Genomic DNA, 20,384 nt, shown 5'->3' on the forward strand with positions numbered 1-20,384 from the left:
CTGAAGAGGCCGTAGTCGATTTTGGAGCAAAAATTTTAAATTGATAGATTTAGTCGTTGAAATTATACACGTTTTGTTACGTAATATCTAAATAACAAGTATTGGTTTTTATTAGCACGTTTTCTCATCTTGCCTTTTAATAATGAGGTCGCGAGCGTGCGTCACCGGTAATATATGAAGAGAAGTTTTTAAAAATTCATCAAAAAATTATGGTGGTAAATTATACAAATTGATGTATAAGAATAGTTTCAGCAAATGTTGTAGATTGTTCAAGTATCCAAATTACGTTGAAATTAAGTCGATTTTCAGAGAAATTGTAACTTGTTTTGAAGTAATTTCTGGAGAAAATTGAATTCGTTTAACTTTCATTTTCTCGAACTCTAAGTCATATAACAAAAATGTAATCTGATAAAGGTCAAGTACAGAATATGTGTAATACAAATTTACCATTTTTAGCAGTCCAAACTTTACGAAATTTACAAATAAGAGCGACAAAATCAGTGCTTTACGCGCGTTTACCTAAACGTCCTTCAGAAAAAAAAACATTACTAATTTAGTGAGTCTGTTTTCAAAAAATTGATCTGATAAAAGGCAAGATAAGAAGACGTGCTAATAGAAAGCAGTACTTGTTATTTCAATTTGGTAACAAAAGGTGTACAATTTCATCGACGAAATCTATCAATTTTACATTTTTGCGACTAAAATCGACACCGGCCTCTGAACTACGAGGAAAGTTTGTCACGCAAACGCAATAACCGAAGTAAATTTTGTTCTAATTGAAATGAAATTAGGTAAACGTGTAGGTACTTGGGGGCATTATATTTTATTCATTAAATGGGTCATTTTCTACGAAAAGGGACCTTATTGTCGATGGCGCTTCGCGCGGCATTGTATTTATATCGGAGCATCGTTAATAATGGCGTAAGCGTCATCGACAATAAGGTCCCTTTTTATAGAAAATACCACAAATGATGAGCAGCCTCGATCAAGGGGTTATGGAGCTAGAAAGAGCCTAATTCTGTTGTTTCTCTAATAAAGAAAAGAAAAGAAATAAAATAACGTAATTATACACAAATGTCGTCGGCATTTCGGCGCCGGCAGTTGATGTCGTCGGCGAAGCCCACTGCCGGGCTGGTCGCAGAGCTGAGCGTGCTGCCGCGGACGAACTTGGAGGACCCTGTGAATAACAACGACTATTGAACTTAAATTATCGGGACAATTTGACGTAAAAACGGGAAGTAACCCCACAATTAAAAAAATGATAATCGAACCTTTGGCTACAATTTTTTTTTTATGAAATACAAAAATAGGAGGAAAACGAGCAGACGGATTACCTGATGGTAAGCGATTACCGCCGCCCATGGACACCCGCAACACCAGAGGGGTTGTAAGTATATGAAGTAAAAAACCGGCCAAGTGCGAGTTGGACTCGGTGGGACTCGCGCACGAAGGGTTCCGTACCATTACGCAAAAAACAGCAAAAATATCACGTTTGTTGTATTTTGTATTGGAGCCTCACTTAAATATTTATTTTATTCTGTTTTTAGTATTTTTGTTATAGCGGCAACAGAAATACAACATCTGTGAAAATTTCAACTATCTATCTATCACGGACGGTTCATGAGATACGGTCTGGTGACAGACAGACAGACGAAGTCGTGCCAACGAAAATAAAAGGAAGACAAGTGCGCGCCTATGTGCACGACGGGCAATATGGCGGAGAACAACAGGCACAACACCCGCCTGGAGAGAGTACTAGGTCATGAAGGGTAGTTTGTACATACCTTGCTCTCCCCGTGGTATACAGGGTGGTCGGTACACCTTCGCCTGCCGCAGCAGTGTGGTCGAGTTAGAAAGGTCCGCCTGCCACCCCGACAGCATGTTCTGCAACCCTCGTTTTATGGCTAAAAAGTCTACTCTAATACCTGAAAAAGAGGATAAAATGCTCTAGTTGAACCAAGCTAAAGGTGGCTAAAGCCTGAATATAATATGATCACGCGCCATGTTGCGGAATTTCACTGGAACTAATTTTTTCATACTATACTGAACTGTCACATGGGAATAACAGCGCCCTCTTGACAATGATCATATATTTCAAAATATTTATCAGTACGGTTTTTACTCACTATTATTTTTAGTCGCTTTTGGCGACATGTTTAGGATTCTTTGGGAATCCATCCTCAGGCACGAGTGTCCGCGGCGGTTGTACGTCGTGCACTGCCCGCGACGTACTGATAAATATTTTGAAATATGTCTCACGATAGTTTAAGTGCGATCATATATTTACTGGTCAGGCTTTAACTCTACATTACATTTGCAATAACAAATTGTGGGAATGACATTGTAAATGTCCAATTTATATGAAAATGTTTCTTATGACAACCTACACTCATTAGCAGTCAAATCAAAACTGACGTATATATAAAAAATAGTTTATAAATCTGGGGGCACGGCCGTGCCCCCGCCAAGACGAGACAAAGGGCAAAAGGCATTGTATATACAGATGTCAATCACAATGAAAAAATCAACGATGATCAAACTCTGGTCAACGTGGGACACGAACCCACATCCTTGGATTGCTTGGAATGTGGTACGTCCCACAATAAAAAAGGAAAAATATATTAACATTTAAAAAATTGTTATTCGTTTTACAAGGGGGCAAAGTTGTTGTTTTGGTACCCCAGCAAGCGAAAGATTCCAAAATTGAACCACGAGGATAGCGAGTGATTCTAAAAGTGGAATATTGACCGTTGCGAGGGTTTCAAATTTTAAAGGATGTATATTTACCTAAATAAAAATTCAGTCCAACATGTAAGAGAGTCATTTGAATGTGATCGAACAGTATGATTTTGAAAATAATTTTTGTATACAATTGTAAGGTGAAAATTGCGGGTGCCTAAATACTTTTGAGCGGTAGTGTAGTTTATTATGCAACACGACCGGTGTGGTGAAATAAAACCGGCCAAGTGCGAGTCAAACTCGCGCACGAAGGGTTCCGTACCAGCATTACGGAAAAAAACAGCAAAAAAATCACGTTTGTTGTATGAGAGCCCCATTTAAATATTTATATTATTCTGTTTTTAGTATTTGTTGTTATAGCGGCAACAGAAATAAATCATCTGTGAAAATTTCAACTGTCTAGCTATCACGGTTCATGAGATACAGCCGGTGACAGACAGACAGAAGGACGGACAGACGGACAGCGGAGTCTTAGTAAAAGGGTCCCGTTTTTACCCTTTGGGTACGGAACATTACATTTTGACATTAAATATTATTGTTAGCTTTAAGTAAGAAATATTGTACGCCATTAAGATGGTAGGCTATGGTTTTAGTACCCATAAAATGTAACACCTTTTTTTTTACCTATAGTCACAATAAATATATTATGATTATGGAACCCTAAAAATACTCACTCCGTCCGTGCAACCTGGCAATAAGAGTAGTCAGCTCCATTATCGCGTTGAGATGCCAGGAGTACAGTCGGATCCGTAGCTTGCTGATCTGGTACATGGTGGTCTTCTTTTCGGCGCGTGTCATTTTCGTGGTGTTCGCTCGAATGAGGTTTAGCAGTCTGTGAGAAGAATGTGGTTATGATTTTTTTGGTAATTTGGCCTAAGCCTGACCCCAGAATTTGATCTCGACATCTATAGTTTGTCAAGCAAAGAATTCAATTTTTTAACATGCAGATACGTCTGCGAGCGATACTCCAAATTTTATATTAAAGGAAAAAATGGAAAAAGTTAAAAAGTTAGTTAGTTAGTTAGATTTGCAAGGTTCTGGTAGGCTTTCGTAGCTCAATTGGTTAAGAGCAACGCACGGATTGCGGAGGTTGCGGGTTCAAATCCTGCCGGAAGTGTAACTTTTCCATTTTTTCCTTTAATATAAAATTTGAAGCAAAGAATTGATTCTTAATTTAAGGAATGAACATATTACGATCCAAAATTAAAGTCCGACAAGAAAGAGATGGAATTTCTTGATGAGCGTACTGAGCGTAAGCATAATAACTACCTTTATCTTATTAAATAATTCGATTTGTGCCCAAATGTAGATGGCAACACCACCTCTCTCGGTAATCCCGTAAAGTACGCTTTACATTCGCGTGCGAGCCTAGAGACGCGAGTGTAAACGGTGGGCTCGTGGCTCTAGGGGTAGAGTGACACTCGCGTCTCGTGGCGCGTAAACGTAAAGTGCCTACTCAACATCAAAGGTTTGATAGGTTTCCTCGAGGAGCTGGGCTGGCAGGACTAGCCCACCCCCATGTCACGCAAAATAGGCGCCAGTCGTCGAGTTGTATGCGGAAAATCGCCCGAACTACAATACAATACAAGTGTAAACCGGACATAAGGGAGTCGTATACGAGGTGCAAGCACGTATTTACTGCTCGAACTTAGTGTTGGTCAAAAATGTCTTGTATTTTAGTTCCTATTTATTTAATATCTACCCTTTGGCCCTAGTCAAACCAGTCAAACCTGATGGAATGTGAAAGTGTAGTGATTTCCGATGTATCTGCAGCGCAGGAGCGATTCTCTGGACTTACCGATGTACAATATGGTCTTTTCCCATAATCTTGTGAGGTCTACCCAGTTCCTTCTTAACCCCTTTTAAATATGGTGTAATATGCTCAACACAGTGCGTCCATTCTTGCGTATTCCCCAAAATATAATTATCATATCTTCTATAAAAAATGTTGAAGCCTAATTTAGTAGTCAATGTATTTCGGGTTACTGGGATAAAATGGCCATCATTTGAAACGTTTGTGGGAGAAGTAATATTTGGAATAATGCTGTATTGTCGCAGTATATTAAACAATTTTTGCTTTTCAACGTTTTTACTAGGCGTTCTTGTTCTGAGTTCAAGCTTGGTAGTAAGAGTAGTAGTAGGGATACTTTTGATTTTGGGTAATTTAAATCTATCGTCTTTCTTTAGTTCATCGTCATCTAAAATAGGCTTTATAGGCGCGTTTTCGTCGGATTCGTAGTATAATGGGATTGGGTCGTGCGGTGAGGGGTTTCGGAGGCTGTTTCGAATTTGTTTTTTTAATAGAAATATTCTATCTCTAATTTTCATAGTGGTACTTTGTCTTGCTGAGTTTTGATGGAATTGCATTACAGCTGAAAACAAAAGTGGTGTCACGGTAGTTATTTAATTGTTGAGCCAGTTTGGTCCCCACTGGGTAATTAAGCTCCAGCCGTTTTCATATAGGGTGGCTAAAAATAAGTGCATTCCCGTTGCCAGGGAGCTTTTGGGATTATACTGAGCAACTTTACTATGGGACCAACCACGAAATCGCGAATTTTTTTTATATTCTCCCATAGAAAATGGACCAGCCAAAATGTATGAAACAGCCAAATGTTTTTCGCGATTTAGGGGTTGTTCCCATAGTAAAAGTTGCTCAGTATAATCCCAAAACCTCCCTGGCAACGGGCAATGCACTTATTTTTTAGCCACGCACCGTGTATATATCCAGAAAGTACAATATATAATCACAAAGCCAATTATAGGTTCTCACTTATATAGAAATACAATCAATTTAAAAGTTTTTGCCATACTTAATTACACATACAAGCTGCTACTTCCATACACATATAATACAAAGATACACAAGTAATATTTTTTTTTTGGTTAATAAATTTTTTCAATATAGTAAATACTTCTTACACTAGTACAAGCACCCAAAAGAAAAGGATGAGTGTAGTTTTTTTTGTTCTACTTTACTGACAAATTGTTTTGATCGACTATATTACTTATGATTAAAATGCTATTGTGTTTCCAAGCAAAAAGTCCCACTTTGTCGCTTGCCATTAGGATTAGGACGCTTTGACAGATACAAGTAAATTGCAAGATATAGTAAATAGGTACTCACCTAACAATATGAAAACAATATTCTTCTTCATATTTTTTTTAAATAAACAGCTAGAGACCAAAATTTACCGCTTGCCTGCTCTGCGATGGAAATTCCAAAACTTTTAATATAAACAAAATATAATTAAACTCACCGAAGCGATATTCAACAAACTTAAAAACAGGCCATGTGCGAGCCGGACTCGCGTTCCAAGGGTTCCGTACATTACACAATTTAAACAATGTATTTTTTTATGTGAAACGTGAGTGAAATGTCTAAAAACCCATAGGGGGTCGTATTAAAAAAAACTAAGTAATTAAATCCGACTCACGCCTGACTGCACATTCTAACAGGTTTTCCTGTCATCTATAGGGAAAGAGCTATTTTTTGTGTATTTTTTTCAAAAATTTTAGACCCAGTAGTTTCGGAAATAAAGGGGGGAATCATTTTTTTCCCGTTTTCTTGAATAACTTTTAAACTGTTAGTCCTAAAATTATAAAAAAAAATGTATTTGAGAGTGTCACAATGAGCTCTTTCATTTTATATACTGTAACACAATATAGTTTGAAAAACTTTATTTTTTTAAGTTTCTCATATACCCCAAAAGTGGCCCCCATGTTTAAAATTCAGTTGTTGTTAATTGGTCCAGTAGTTTCGGAGAAAATAGGCTGTGACAGACAGACGCACGAGTGATCCTATAAGATAAGGGTTCCGTTTTTACCTTTTGAGGTACGGAACCCTAAAAAAAGGCTAAGTGCGAACACCTTTCACTAAAGGTATTTATTTCACAGAATTTAGTTTTCGGAACTTTATGTACGGAATATCTTTTAATATTCACCACTAGCTTTTTGAAGGAAAACATCGTGAGGAAACCTGCATTGCATACATCTGCGAAGAAATTCAATGGTGTATGTGAAGGTGATGTGAAGTCTCCAACTCGCATTGGGCCAGCATGGGGACTACCCCAGGTAGCAAAGTGACATCAGCGACGTCATAATGACGTCATTTATACGTTAAAATGACGCAACGGACGTCATAATGACGTATAAATGCTACCTGGGACAGCCCAAGCCCTCTCGCGCATGAGAGGCGGCCTGTGCCCGTCATGCCGATTGGACGATAGGAAGGATGGTGTATGGCCACCATGACATTGACAACCGGCATCATGTTTTAATGTTTATTTGGGCACAAACGGTACATGTTTCTTATAACTAGTGTCTTATACATAATTCATAAACCAGGACAGTTGCCACCACTTAATAGCTCATTAAAGAAAAACAAAATAGGGGATAACTAAACTTAAAGATTAACAACGAGGGTCGAATTAGGACAGGGGCTTAATTAATGAAGATAAAACTATGTTTATACATTAAATTTGCAATTAAGTGTAAAGTTACAGTGTATTTAATTCGTTTGTTTATTTAAAACCAAAAGTACTTGACGTTTAAATCATGGGCGGGACTTCAATATAATTATGCGCGTGCAATAGAGCTAGCAACAGGCGGCTCAATGTACCTAAATCTATCCGGAAAGCGTCTCTGCTTTACCTGCAATTGATTGTAATATTGTGAAATTTTAATAACAAAACTTCCGTGAGACACAGACATATTAAACATAATAATTACGGGTCACTCACGTATTTTAAGTCGAAAACGCTCGACATGTTTCACTCCGTACCGAGGAGCGTCATCAGGAGCTTGCGTCGCAGACTCACCGTCGACGCAAGCTCCTGATGTCGCTCCTCGGTACGGAGTGAAACATGTCGAGCGTTTTCGACTTAAAATACGTGAGTGACCCGTTATTAATATGTTTAATATGTAATATTGTGATTTTATTGTTTTACGCAAATAAAAGATTCCTTAGTATGTACCCATGTTTATTTTCAACGCCCTTTCCTTGAGATAGAACACGCAGAGTCCCATGTCCACTTCTTCATATTCTGAAAAGAAGAACAGAAAATAGTAGTATATAGTACGAATTATCTCAGGTGATTTTTTCGGGGTTTATACAGTGGTACATAAGTAACGGGAACAAGCGTGTTTAAAAAGCTGTTGCTAACGTCCATAGGCGAAGGTGACCGCTTCCCATCAGGCAGTTCGTCTACTCGTTTGTTGAATATTAAAAAAAACGTACCGTCGAATGTGTTAGATTCGCAGTTGGTAGACTGTAACGCGCATCGGTCTCTGAAATTCAAAAATTCTAAAATGTATTCTGTAAGTAGGCCTCAATGGAAGTCTTTCACAAGTCAATACAACAAGACTTATATTGACCGGGATATAGACCGTGATTACCTTTTGAATTGTTTATAAGTTCCCGATATTTCCCGATATATCCCGGTCAATATAAGTAGTGAAACTAACCGTGAATCATTCAAAACTCTTAAGTCAATACAACAACCAATACCTGGGTACATTATAATAAGTAGTGAACAATAATCTTCGCCATCGTATTTTCTCGGAAACTTTCATATTTGTCATCCCACTTCAGTCAACCTCAGTAGGTACTTTTTGTACCGAGGAGACTGATTTAAATACAGTGGCGGATTTGCCCAAAGGCCCAGTAGGCCCGGACCTAGGGCGGCAAGATATTAGGGGCGGCAGCAAGGCGGCAGTCTATATGACAAGTGCTGAGAAAGGGGCGGCCAGTAGTTACTACAGGGCCTGCGGACTAGAGCGGCCAAGACTGCAAATCCACTACTGTTTAAATAGCATAACACGTTCATTACATCTATAATGAATTGAACCTGAACAGTGTAACATGGTTGTCCATCAAACTGACGGCGCAGACCAACTTCCCGTCGGGTTCGCAGTCGCGGCACCCTTGCCGGACGTGCAGTATGAAGGCATTGCAGAACTTCGTGTCGGTTTGGTCGTATTCTGAAAATCGGATGAAAAACATTTTAGATAAAATCTTTATTATATACCAACTACCTAATATAAAGAACACGGAACGCAGCGCTTCGCCTGACTCTTCTAGTATTAGGAGATGTGATGTAGGGCAAACCTTGGCTTTTCGGTGATACTTGGTAATTCGGTGATACTGCATTATTATCTTACACAGCTACATCATCATCATCTTACACATTATTATCTTACAATGAGGAAATGCAAGCTATACAATCGATGGCATATCAGTTTTGATGCTTGCAATCGGGTTGGCAGCGGTTTAATTGCTTATATTTCACCAGTGTGAGCTTAGCGTAAGATAATAACGCAGTATCACCGAATTACCAAGTATCACCGATAAGCCAAGGTTTGCCCTATTTTGTGTGAGGCGCCGTACGTCGGGTTTTTAGTATGAGATGGTATGAGGACGGCTCTGCGCCCCGCATTAGAGCGCGCGCAGCGCGCTACTTAGGTACGTCGGGCTTAGCCCCACTCTTTTAATAGGTTGGGCGCGGAATACGCCCGGCATTGGAGCGCGCACAGTTCCCTACTTAGGCACGCCGGCCTTTGTAGCTATGAGGGCGCCGAATGCGGCCGACACTGGAGCGTGCAATTCTTACTCAGGTTGCCTCTAAAGTCAGCGCACTCGTTGTTGAGGATGATATGGCAGCCGCTCTGGAACCATTTGAATACGCGCTCTCTCCGGTTTATTCCGCAGGCCACCTGCAAGAGTATTATATAAATAAATAAATAAATAAAAATGTTATTTATTTAGGTATCAACCCATTACATTCAGAATAATTATTATATTAATCTAATTTATACATTCTAATCTATATTAAATTTTACTATTCTAAACTAAACTAAACTAATTATTACCTAATCTAACACTAATTAAATATAATAATTAAATATATGACCATCGAGTTGTATTATACTTAACAATAACTTATTTTATTTTTCTACTCGTCGACTGAAGACTTCGTATACCAAACTACCGGTATATACGCATACTTTTAAAGAGTTACCATAATTATGAATAAGGAGTGAAAATTCCCGATAAAAAAGCTTGAAACCCCCAAAACTTCTATGCATTTGACATTTTGAAAGACCTCCATCTACACTAGCGCCCCTAGCGGTGAAAATAAACGCGATAGCCCTCATTAGATTGAGCGAACAATTGCCCTGTCTGGACTGGTTTTACTACTATTCTGTTCGAAGAAACCGGAAAGCGGCAACTTCGTTTAGCGCCGCGGGCTGAAAATGAACTCTTTCTGGCCGGAGGGCAGAAAAAGCGTTATTAAGGTACCTTGTGGTAGTCATTGCAATGATAGGGGTCGCAGAAGTCCATCCAGGCAGGCGCGAAGGGCCGGTTGAAGCGCTCCCGAAAATTCGTCGGCATCATTGGCTTGTAGGCCTCGTCTGCACACATTAACATAAACCAGTCCTAATTCCCACCCAGGGCCGGATTTAAGGCCGTAACACACCATCGCACCGCACCGCGGCCTTGGAGCAGTTCTAAGAATAGGTAGTACTGGCGTGGGCTTCCACACTATCGCACCGAACCGTCAAAACGGTGCGATCCTACCTTACAGACTGCCGCACACGTGCGCAAGTGTTGCCGAGTGTCCCATATTTCCATGTTTTTCATTTTTTTTCATGGAAATATGGGACACTTGGCAGCACTGGCGCACGTGTGCGGCAGTCTGTAAGGTCGCACCGTTTTGACGGTTCGGTGCGATAGTGTGGAAGCCCACGCCAGTACATATTCCTAGAACTGCTCCAAGGTCGCGGTGCGGTGCGATGGTGTGTTACGGCTTCAGAGGTGTGGAGTAGCACATAATTTTGCTGAGAACTTTGAGAGTAATGAGAATTTTGCTCGATTAAATTTAAAATATTGTTTCGAAACACGGTTGTCACCTAACGATATATTTGCCGATTTAAAGTAGACCATCACTTGGGAGTTCTAGCAACATACTGGAAAAACAGTGTCGTCAGCTACGCTGGCAGTAGAAAACCTGTAAATAAAAGGTATGTACACTTAATATTTAATTACTTTTAAACCGATCCCTTATGAAGTTTGGGTTGTCCAAGTTCGCCGACATTCTGAAAAACAAAAACTTGTGTAACAAAGCGACCACAACTGGATTTAAAAAAAAAATCTGCTGATCCACAGAAAACATCGACATGTGAATCATAAAAATGTATGAGACGGCAAATGTTTTTTCGCGTTTTCTAGATTACTACTTACCAAGTAAAAGTTGGCTACATATCCACCCCTCAGCGTAAGGTCAAACAACAATATCACCCTGTATATGTATATAATAAGTAGTTTTTAGGGTTCCGTACCCAAAGGGTAAAAACGGGCCCTATTACTAAGACTCCGCTGTCCGTCCGTCTGTCACCAGTGTGTTGAGATTTTTACAGATAATGTATTTCTGTTGCCGCTATAACAATAAATACTAAAAACAGAATAAAATAAATATTTAAGTGGGGCTCCCATACAACAAACGTGATTTTTTTGCCGTTCTTTGCGTAATGGTAAGGAACCCTTCGTGCGCGAGTCCGACTCGCACTTGGCCGGTTTTTACTTACTTCGTGTAGTTAAATGGCTTCGGCTTTTTCCATGCAAACACATCTGATAAAGTAAAACATTTTAGTAAGTACATTTGGCAACAATTATTTGTGGTATTTCCTATAAAAAGGGACCTTATTGTCGATGGCGCTTTCGCCATTATAAACTATGCTCCGATATAAATACAATGCCGCGCGGCGCTGTGCGGCGTAAGCGCCATCGACAATAAGGTCCCTTTTTATAGAAAATGCCCCATTTTTGCTGCTATCATCATTGGGTATCAAGGGTAGGAGAGAGCGGGGACAAACGTAACAGCGGGTGGAAAGTAACAAGGTTTATCTAATAGTCAAAACACCACTCCGTTGCTATAAGGTGATAGCCGGTGGCCAGTGTTGGCCGAAAAGTTAATGCAATTAACCATTAACCAACACAAATTGAAACGTAAACTGTATCCGTCTTTTACGGTTTACATATGAAGGGTACACGGAAACAACATGTCTAGTCACTTTTTTCGGAAAATGAGATTTTTCATTTCAAAATCTAGAGCTCTTAATGAACTATTAGTTACATCTTTTGCTACCACTGTATAATATATGTAACACAACTTTGTTTTTGTTAAAAATGACCTGGTCACGGAATTACCATACATTTTGACATGGTTCCAAATTTTAAAACCGCGATTACTCAAAATGTTACTAAAGTGACTAGACATGTTCTTTCCGTGTACCCTTCATATGTCATATTATATTCATTGCAAACCTGTGTCTTGTTACTTTTGACCCACATAGTGTTACTTTCGGCCCGCCAACGGGGTCATAAGTAACAAAGATTTTTTTTAAAGTCACTCTAATACATACAAAATACACAATCATAAGGTTAATCAAGATGTAAATGTACAGAACATGAATTGAAATTATATATGAATACATTAATTGCATGAAAATAATAACGGTTAAGCAGAAACTAAGGTCAAAGTACAAAGTGTTGCGTTTGTCCCCGTTCTCCCCTAACGGTAAGGGCGTGCAACGGTTTATTCCCATTTGTCCCCGCCCCACGTGACCGCCGAAATGGGAATGATTTATATGAAGCGCCTATTCCTATCTGTACCCGGCGGAGCTTTTCAGAGTTAGGGTATGAAATATAATTTGTTATTTAGGTTACCAGTCGCTATACTAGGAAAATATCATAAGAACCTTAATAGATAGATAAACTGTTTATTTGTTTGCCACAATACACACAAAATATTCAAATACAGAAATGACATAGGTACACAGAACAATCCAGAAAATAAATAAAAATTACAACAACAAATAAGTCACACCGATTTTTACATAATATGTAGAGGAAAAGGAAAAAATACATAAAAATACTGTTTTATACAAATAAAAATCCTGTGTGCGTCGCAGCAAAACAAAAAGGTTCTGGCTCAGCATTACGCTTCACCCATTAGGAAAAGCACTGATTTTCTGCCAGGACCTGATCACGTCAACAAAAAACAGTGGAAAATAATGAAATAGTCGAAAGTTAGTACTTACCTAATTAATTATTAATAAATAACTAGTGACACAGTTTAAACTATAGAGACATTTAATGCTTGCACATAGTTGTGACATAGATCTTGCACATAGTTGTGAACATCAATTTACTCACGATTAAAAAAGATATGTGTAACCAACACTAGTGTAAACGCCTTCATTTTGACTATTAATTGAGAACGACCTGGATTTCCAGTCAATCTAGATTTAATTAACACTGATTGGCTTTTTACGATCACATTAAATGCATAAAGGCTTTTCCAATAATGGTAATTTTTTTTATTCCTGCGAAAAAGCGGATACTTTTTTTTTTATACTACGTCGATGGCAAACAAGCATACGGCCCGCCTGATGTTAAGCAGTTTCCGTAGACTATGTACGCCTGTGTTAAGACCTATCTTAACAAGTAGCAGATAAGTAGGTATTAGCATACCTAAGTACCTACTTACCTAATCTAGACAGATTAAGTCTCTCAATCGTCCTATGATATGTAAAGGTGACATCTACCGAAACTATTGTGTACTAGTTTAAGTGCTCAATAAGCTGTTAGCTATGTCAATGTATGTAATAGTTCCTAACCAATCCGTAGTGTCATAGTGTGGCGCTGTACTTTACTATATAAGCTTCTACATGTATGTAGATAAGCGCACTTTTTCTAACCAGCCTTCTGTAAAACATTAAATTAAGATATCAGATTCTCTGCTTTCATTTGGTCGCCATTACCTCCAACGCTGAACATAATGGTGACCCCTAGTTTAAATCGCGGTTAATCTCAGTACTTTAAAGCGAATCGCTAGTAAATTTAGTAAAATTTGCGAGCCGGTACGTCGAGGAATCGCCGCGTATCCTGATTTAGGCCGGGAGAGCAACGTTACCACGTAGGCAGCAACCGCGTGGGGCTCCGCCGACCTGAAGAAGCTGAAGAGGTGACTAGGAGGCGACCACACCACTCGATCGAGCGGCCTGAGCCAACGCGACAGGCGCCGACCGAGCCACCAAAGCGGGACCACGTGCGTGGCACCGCAGCCGCAGCAGGGAACGGCTACCGCAAGTACCAAAGGGACCACGTGGGTGGTACCACACCAGAGGCAGAAGGAGCGCCCAAGCGAGGGCAATCACCAAGCTACGCCACGCGCACGAGCATCAATCGAGAAGGCAAGTGAGCTGGCATTCCCTAACCTATCTACCAAATCTCCCTACCAAATTTAATTGTAATCGATTTATTTCCTACAAATTGTAAATTGTAATCGTTCTTAATCATGTTAGAAACTTCCAAAAACACTCTAGAAGAGTTAGAAATTAGGCAGTTAAAAAATAGACGAGGTGTCTGTAAGCGAAAATTAACTGTATTTAATAAATTTATAGAAAGAATCGACTCAAGTGCATTGACGGCCGAAATAATTGTAGACATAAGCTTAAGACTAGAACAATTACCAAAGTTATACAATGATTTCTCTGAGATACAGGACCGGATCGAGACACTGTGCAGCGACGAAGGGGACATCGAAGCCCACGAGGCCGAGCGTATGTCATTTGAGGACACATTTTACCGACTTAGCGCTAAGGGCAAGCTGCTGGCGAAGGTAGATACCGATTCAACACCAAATGACCATAGTCCGCAAGCCCCGCCGCAGCAACCCCTCGGTGAGTCGATAAAATATCCCGAAATTAGCCTCCCTAGCTTCGACGGAGACCTAACACAGTGGCTGCAATTTCGAGACACATTTGATGCCCTAGTCAACCAAGCTAGCTTAGCACCGATCGTAAAATATAAGTACCTACGCAGTTGTTTACAAGACGGCGCACTTGAGGTAATTAGTTCGCTCGATTTCTCCGAGGACGCGTACATGCTCGCGTGGCAGATGCTTTGTGAACGTTATAATAATCCTAAACGTTTAGTCACCAACCACATGCGAGCCTTGTTCGACGTGGAACCGGTACCGTCAACTCCTTCGGGTCTAAGAGGTCTGTGCGATAATATTTCCAAACATTTGAGATCTTTGCGCTCATTAAATGTACCTACCGAAAATTGGGATCTCGCAATTATTCACATGTTAGTTAAAAAGTTAGACAGTCGATTGCAATCAAAGTGGGAAAACAGTGTTGATTTGAGAAAATTGCCTTCGTTGCAGGATTTCAAAACCTTCCTAAAGAACCGAGCTGACCGGCTGGAAGCGACCAGCCCAGCAGTACCATCGGACGCACCCAGCACTTCCAAGAAGGCCATGGTAACCACGTCCGAACCTATCAAGGTAACCTCCAAACAGTTTAAATGTAACCAGTGTCCGTATTGTTCGAGTACGCATTATATTAATCAGTGTCCAAAGTTTAGTGCATTAAACGTTATCGCGCGCATCCGAGCCGTGAATAAATTACGATTATGCTTTAATTGTTTGTCCGGAACGCATGTCTTAACAAACTGCAGGGCCAGTACATGTCGAGTATGTAAGGGCAAGCATCATACGTTACTACACAAACCAAATACCAACACTCATGTAGGTAGTAACCCCGTACCAACGCGATTACCAATATCAACGTTAATCGACGAACAACCGAGTTCTAGTCAAATCGAGACTACCTTGTCGAATAACACTTTAATCGAAAAACAAATAAACAATGCGCGAAATAGGTCAGTTTTCCTTACAACAGCCCAAGTGCTCGTTAGGGATAAGCATAACAATGTGCATAAAATGAAGGCATTTTTAGACAATGGCTCGCAAGAAAATTTCATTACCGAAAACGCGGCCAAAAAGTTACAATTAAACAAGGAACAACTTGCCTTAAATGTCATAGGTTTCAATGAAAAAGTGTCTAGCCTTTTAGAATCGTGTGACGTAACATTGCATTCCTTAGACGGAACCTTTACAACGAATTTGTCCTGTTTTATTACGCCTATAATTTGTACTACCAACATTTTAATACCAAACGTGCAACGTTGGCACATTCCGTCGCGTTATAAATTAGCTGATGACGAGTTTAACTTAGCTCAAGATGTAGATTTGCTTATCGGTGGGGAGATATTCTTTGATTTACTTCTTACCGGTAAATACAAGCTCGGGCCCGGATTACCGGTTCTGAGACGCTCGCGATTAGGATGGATAGTCACGGGTTCCGTACAAAAAAAAACCGAGTCTGCCATTCAATGTAAAGTTACAGTAGAAACTCAATTAAAAAAGTTTTGGGAAATAGAGGAGGGTTCCGCACCAAATTTACCCTATGATGAAAAACAATGTGAGGATATATTTCTGAAAACTCACACTCACAACTCTGAGGGTAATTTCGAAATAGAACTTCCATTAAAGCAGCCACCTACCAAGTTAGGTCAATCTAGGCACATAGCATATCGGAGGTTCAAAACATTAGAATCCAAGTTCGAGCGGAACCCCGAATTTAAAGATAAATATGTGAATTTCATGCGCGAGTTCGAACAAGCTGGCCATATGATTCAATTACAAGATAATTATGATGGCCCATGTAATTTTCTACCCCACCAAGCTGTTTTTCGCGACTCCCCCTCAACCCCTATTCGAATTGTTTTCGACTGCTCATGCAGAACTGATAACGGCATTTCTTTGAATGATATCCAATACAAAGGCTCAATAATACAGGACGAACTCATAAATATACTTCTACGATTCCGAAAATACCAATATGTTATTAACGCTGACATACAAAAAATGTACAGATGTATTTATGTTAAACCAAATCAACAATACCTACAATGCATATTTTGGCGGGAAAATACTCACCAACGACTCCAAATTTATATGCTGACCACATTAAGTTTCGGCTTAAAGTCAGCACCACATATTGCAACCAGATGTTTGTTACAATTGTCAAACGAAAACCAACACACATTTCCAGCAGCTGCAGAGGCCATAGCGAACCAGTTCTACATGGACGATTTTATCGCCGGCGGCGACGACGAGAATCAGGTAGCTGAAACTGCATCACAGGTGAACGAGATCCTGCGGGGAGCCAACTTCACGCTGCGGAAATGGAAGTCCAATTCCGAAGTCATCATAAAACGGGTGAGCGAAACACACACACACCAAAACACACACACAACCGAATTTGGAGATAAAACACATAAGGTCCTGGGTTTAGCGTGGTCTAGTGACTCAGATGAGCTTATGTATACCATTAAAGAAAACCAAATTTCACACCCAATCACCAAAAGAAAGGTACTAGGGGTAATTTCGTCCATTTTCGACCCCCTAGGCTTGACGGGACCAGTAATTGTAGTAGCCAAAATATTTATTCAAAAATTATTTAAGGCTCAATTAGATTGGGATACCGAATTAACACAAGACTTGATCCAAGAATGGAACACATTCTATCGAGACTTGTTTTTATTAAACCAATTGAAAATTTCGAGATGTACAGTCATACCCAATTATGTAACGATACAAATTCATGGGTTCTGTGACAGTAGTATTAAAGCCTATGGCGCTGCCATCTATATACGATCAAGCGATAGAGTAGGAAACGTACAAGTTCACCTACTTTACTCAAAATCAAAAATAAGTCCAATACAACCCCAAACTATTCCAAATTTGGAACTTTGTTCCAGTTTACTGCTCGCGACACATGTCGACAAAATAAAACGAGCATTAAAATGTGACGTTTCCGGAATCAACCTGTGGTCAGATTCAAAAATAACATTATGTTGGATAAAAAATAGTAACCCTAAATTAACTTGTTTTGTTAGTAACAGAGTCACAAAAGTATTATCACTTACAAACAAGCACGAGTGGTCATGGGTCCGCTCGGAGGATAACCCCGCCGACCTTTTGTCCCGAGGGGTAGCACCAGGCAAGCTGGAAACCAACCAGTTATGGTGGTCTGGGCCGGCGTGGTTGACCCAAAGTCCGGACACATGGCCGACCCACGATTCTGAGTCACTAAATCATGCACCCGAGGCCGAGAGCGACGTAAACATAACTCTCACCTTGGCTATTAGCACAGAATCTAACGACACGATACAATATCTTTTCCACAGGTGGTCAAGCGATAAAACACTTATTCATGTATTAGCATACATACTTCGATTTATATATAATACAAAAAATAAAACTCGAACAATTAATCCAAATAATAAATTATCAGGACCATTGTCCGTAGAAGAATTAAAAAAATCGGATCACGCATTAATTAGACATGCACAAATGGAATCATTCCCACACGAATATAAATTATTGCAAAACAATAAACCGGTTCTTAACAAATCAAAAATATTATCTTTACACCCATTCATGAAGGACGGACTCGTTCGCGTAGGCGGACGAATCGGTCTTTCGCATTATGCATATGAAAAAAAACATCCTTTAATATTAAGTCACGAGCACGCGCTTACCAAACTACTGATGGCAAACGCACATATACGTACTCTGCACGCTGGCCCTCAGTTATTACTTTCAACTATTCGCGAGCGCATCTGGCCAACAAAAGGTAGGATGTTAGCCTCGAAAATTGTAAATAAATGCGTTCCGTGTTTTAGAGCAAATCCAAAGACTACTAACCCTATAATGGGAAACTTACCCCCCTCAAGGGTAAATCCTTCCCCCCCCTTTGCTATCACGGGTATCGATTATGGAGGACCTTATAACATTAGAGATAGGACAGGGCGTGGTTACAAGGTCTCTAAGTGCTATATAGCAGTGTTTATTTGTTTTGCAACAAAGGCAATTCATCTCGAATTAATTACAGGGCTCGAGTCAGCCAATTTCCTGGCGGCGCTGCGACGATTCATCGCCAGGAGAGGTAAACCGAAGGAGTTGGTGAGTGACAATTCAACAACCTTTCATGGGGCTAGTAACGAGCTAAAAGATTTACAAAAATACCTACAGGACAGCTCGAGCGAGCTAGTATCTCATTGCGCAGACGAGGGCATAAAATGGAGTTTTATTCCTGTCTATACACCTCATATGGGGTCCCTATGGGAATCTAGTATAAAACTTACCAAATATCATTTAAAAAGAGTGTTAGGGTTATCTTTGTTAACTTACGAACAATTTGTATCAATCCTATATCAGGTAGAATCTATGGTAAATTCTAGGCCACTATGTCCCTTACCTAGTTCAAATCCTGACTATCCTGTCCTTACGCCAGCTCACTTTTTAATTGGAAAAGCACCAAATTCACTTCCGGACGAAGATTATAACCATGTACCAAAGAACCGATTAACTCACTATCAACTTTTGCAACAAATCACGCAGGACTTCTGGCGGCGCTGGTCACGTGACTACATCGGAACGCTGCAGGAACGCACGAAGTGGAGGAGCGCGCGCGGCCCAAGCCTCGCAGTCGACACCGTCGTCCTGGTACGAGACGAGCGTCTGCCGCCCTGCCGGTGGAGGCTGGGCAAGATCGTCGCGACGCAGCCGGGCCGGGATGGCGTCACCAGGGTGGCCGTCATCCGAACCGCCAGAGGGGACATCCAACGCGCGTTCAATAACATTTGTCCATTACCTACTTCGGGTGAAGTCATATAAGTAGTAAATACCTACCAACAGTACCAACCTAATGTAAAGTTCAAATAATTATAACTAAGTGTCAAATAAGTATAATTAAGTACCTAAATTACCTTACTTACCTAGTACCTATGTACATAATTAGAATACCTACTCCCTATTTAAAATAAAAATCATTTCCTATTGTTGTTTCATTTATAAGAATGGGCACAGATCTAATTAAAATTTAAGTAATTACCTAACTATAACTCGTAACAAAGAACTCTGCCCATCCTTACTGATAGGTAAAATGTATAAAGCCTATTCTTTGAAATACCTAATGTTACTCATAAAACATTAACTATTTCAAGGGGTGGCAAAATGTTAAGACCTATCTTAACAAGTAGCAGATAAGTAGGTATTAGCATACCTAAGTACCTACTTACCTAATCTAGACAGATTAAGTCTCTCAATCGTCCTATGATATGTAAAGGTGACATCTACCGAAACTATTGTGTACTAGTTTAAGTGCTCAATAAGCTGTTAGCTATGTCAATGTATGTAATAGTTCCTAACCAATCCGTAGTGTCATAGTGTGGCGCTGTACTTTACTATATAAGCTTCTACATGTATGTAGATAAGCGCTCTTTTTCTAACCAGCCTTCTGTAAAACATTAAATTAAGATATCAGATTCTCTGCTTTCATTTGGTCGCCATTACCTCCAACGCTGAACAGCCTGCAACTCCAGAGGAGTTACATGCGCGTTGCCGACCCTAACACTCCTCTCCCTCGAGCTCTGGCAACCTTACTCACCGGCAGGAACACAACACTATTAGTAGGGTCTAGTGTTATACTGTAGCCACGGGCAGTTTAACTATCAAATTCATAATCATGGGACGCGGGTATTATCTCGTAAAATAAGCGTTGATGAACATCCTTAGAAAAATGACAATAGTACATCGACAAACTTAAAGAAAAATCGGACAAGTGTGAGTCGGATTAACTCACCGAGGGTTCCGTACTTTTTAGTATTTGTTCTTATAGCGGCGGCAACAGAAATACATCATCTGTGAAAATATCAACTGTCTAGCTAT

At 40.0% G+C, this 20,384-nt stretch overlaps 3 protein-coding genes across 17 annotated transcripts; 1 reads left to right on the forward strand and 2 right to left on the reverse strand.

Annotated features, from left to right (window-relative positions):
* Positions 1 to 1,064: 1,064 nt before the first annotated feature.
* LOC134753067 (uncharacterized) lies at positions 1,065 to 4,710 on the reverse strand. Its single transcript, XM_063688828.1, has 4 exons — positions 4,538 to 4,710; positions 3,414 to 3,571; positions 1,785 to 1,925; positions 1,065 to 1,177 (listed from the first exon to the last, which is right to left on the reverse strand). The coding sequence occupies exons 1-4, from the start codon at positions 4,561 to 4,563 to the stop codon at positions 1,065 to 1,067; spliced, it is 438 nt and encodes a 145-aa protein (XP_063544898.1). The 5' UTR covers positions 4,564 to 4,710.
* Positions 4,711 to 7,701: 2,991 nt separating this feature from the next.
* On the reverse strand, positions 7,702 to 11,341 carry LOC134753309 (uncharacterized). The gene is made up of 7 exons (XM_063689162.1): positions 11,323 to 11,341; positions 10,784 to 10,833; positions 10,037 to 10,149; positions 9,348 to 9,450; positions 8,586 to 8,718; positions 7,976 to 8,025; positions 7,702 to 7,781 (listed from the first exon to the last, which is right to left on the reverse strand). Exons 2-7 carry the CDS (start codon positions 10,830 to 10,832, stop codon positions 7,702 to 7,704), a joined length of 528 nt encoding a protein of 175 aa, XP_063545232.1. The 5' UTR covers position 10,833; positions 11,323 to 11,341.
* A 2,129-nt stretch (positions 11,342 to 13,470) lies between these two features.
* Positions 13,471 to 19,928, forward strand: LOC134753140 (uncharacterized). Of its 15 annotated transcripts, XM_063688925.1 has the most exons (4): positions 13,471 to 14,481; positions 14,970 to 15,089; positions 18,547 to 18,617; positions 19,056 to 19,928. In XM_063688925.1, exons 1-4 carry the CDS (start codon positions 14,443 to 14,445, stop codon positions 19,333 to 19,335), a joined length of 510 nt encoding a protein of 169 aa, XP_063544995.1. In that variant the 5' UTR covers positions 13,471 to 14,442; the 3' UTR covers positions 19,336 to 19,928. The 15 variants fall into 15 exon arrangements, 13 of the variants coding, with proteins under 13 accessions (XP_063544995.1, XP_063544990.1, XP_063544985.1 ...); XM_063688920.1 differs by having other exon boundaries at positions 13,494 to 14,481; positions 16,702 to 19,918; XR_010128791.1 differs by lacking the exon at positions 13,471 to 14,481 and adding an exon at positions 14,488 to 14,802 and having other exon boundaries at positions 18,547 to 19,918.
* Positions 19,929 to 20,384: the final 456 nt, after the last annotated feature.

The sequence above is a fragment of the Cydia strobilella genome, chromosome 26 (genome assembly GCF_947568885.1).
Source record: "Cydia strobilella chromosome 26, ilCydStro3.1, whole genome shotgun sequence".
NCBI lineage: Eukaryota > Metazoa > Arthropoda > Insecta > Lepidoptera > Tortricidae > Cydia > Cydia strobilella.

What these genes read in the sequence shown, in the direction of transcription:
- LOC134753309 (XM_063689162.1), bottom strand. Translation starts at nt 10,832, where the DNA reads ATGTCGGCGAACTTGGACAACCCAAACTTCATAAGGGATCGGTTTAAA. An exon ending in TGACTTTAGAGGCAACCTGA is followed by an intron (nt 8,719 to 9,347) that starts GTAAGAATTGCA and finishes TCCGATTTTCAG; the next exon opens with AATACGACCAAACCGACACG. An exon ending in AACCATGTTACACTGTTCAG is followed by an intron (nt 8,026 to 8,585) that starts GTTCAATTCATT and finishes TTTGAATTTCAG; the next exon opens with AGACCGATGCGCGTTACAGT.
- LOC134753140 (XM_063688915.1), top strand. Translation starts at nt 14,443, where the DNA reads ATGACCATAGTCCGCAAGCCCCGCCGCAGCAACCCCTCG. An exon ending in CCCGCCGCAGCAACCCCTCG is followed by an intron (nt 14,482 to 14,969) that starts GTGAGTCGATAA and finishes CCTTCGTTGCAG; the next exon opens with GATTTCAAAACCTTCCTAAA.
- LOC134753067 (XM_063688828.1), bottom strand. Translation starts at nt 4,563, where the DNA reads ATGGGAAAAGACCATATTGTACATCG. An exon ending in AAAGACCATATTGTACATCG is followed by an intron (nt 3,572 to 4,537) that starts GTAAGTCCAGAG and finishes TTCTTCTCACAG; the next exon opens with ACTGCTAAACCTCATTCGAG. An exon ending in TGCCAGGTTGCACGGACGGA is followed by an intron (nt 1,926 to 3,413) that starts GTGAGTATTTTT and finishes CCTCTTTTTCAG; the next exon opens with GTATTAGAGTAGACTTTTTA.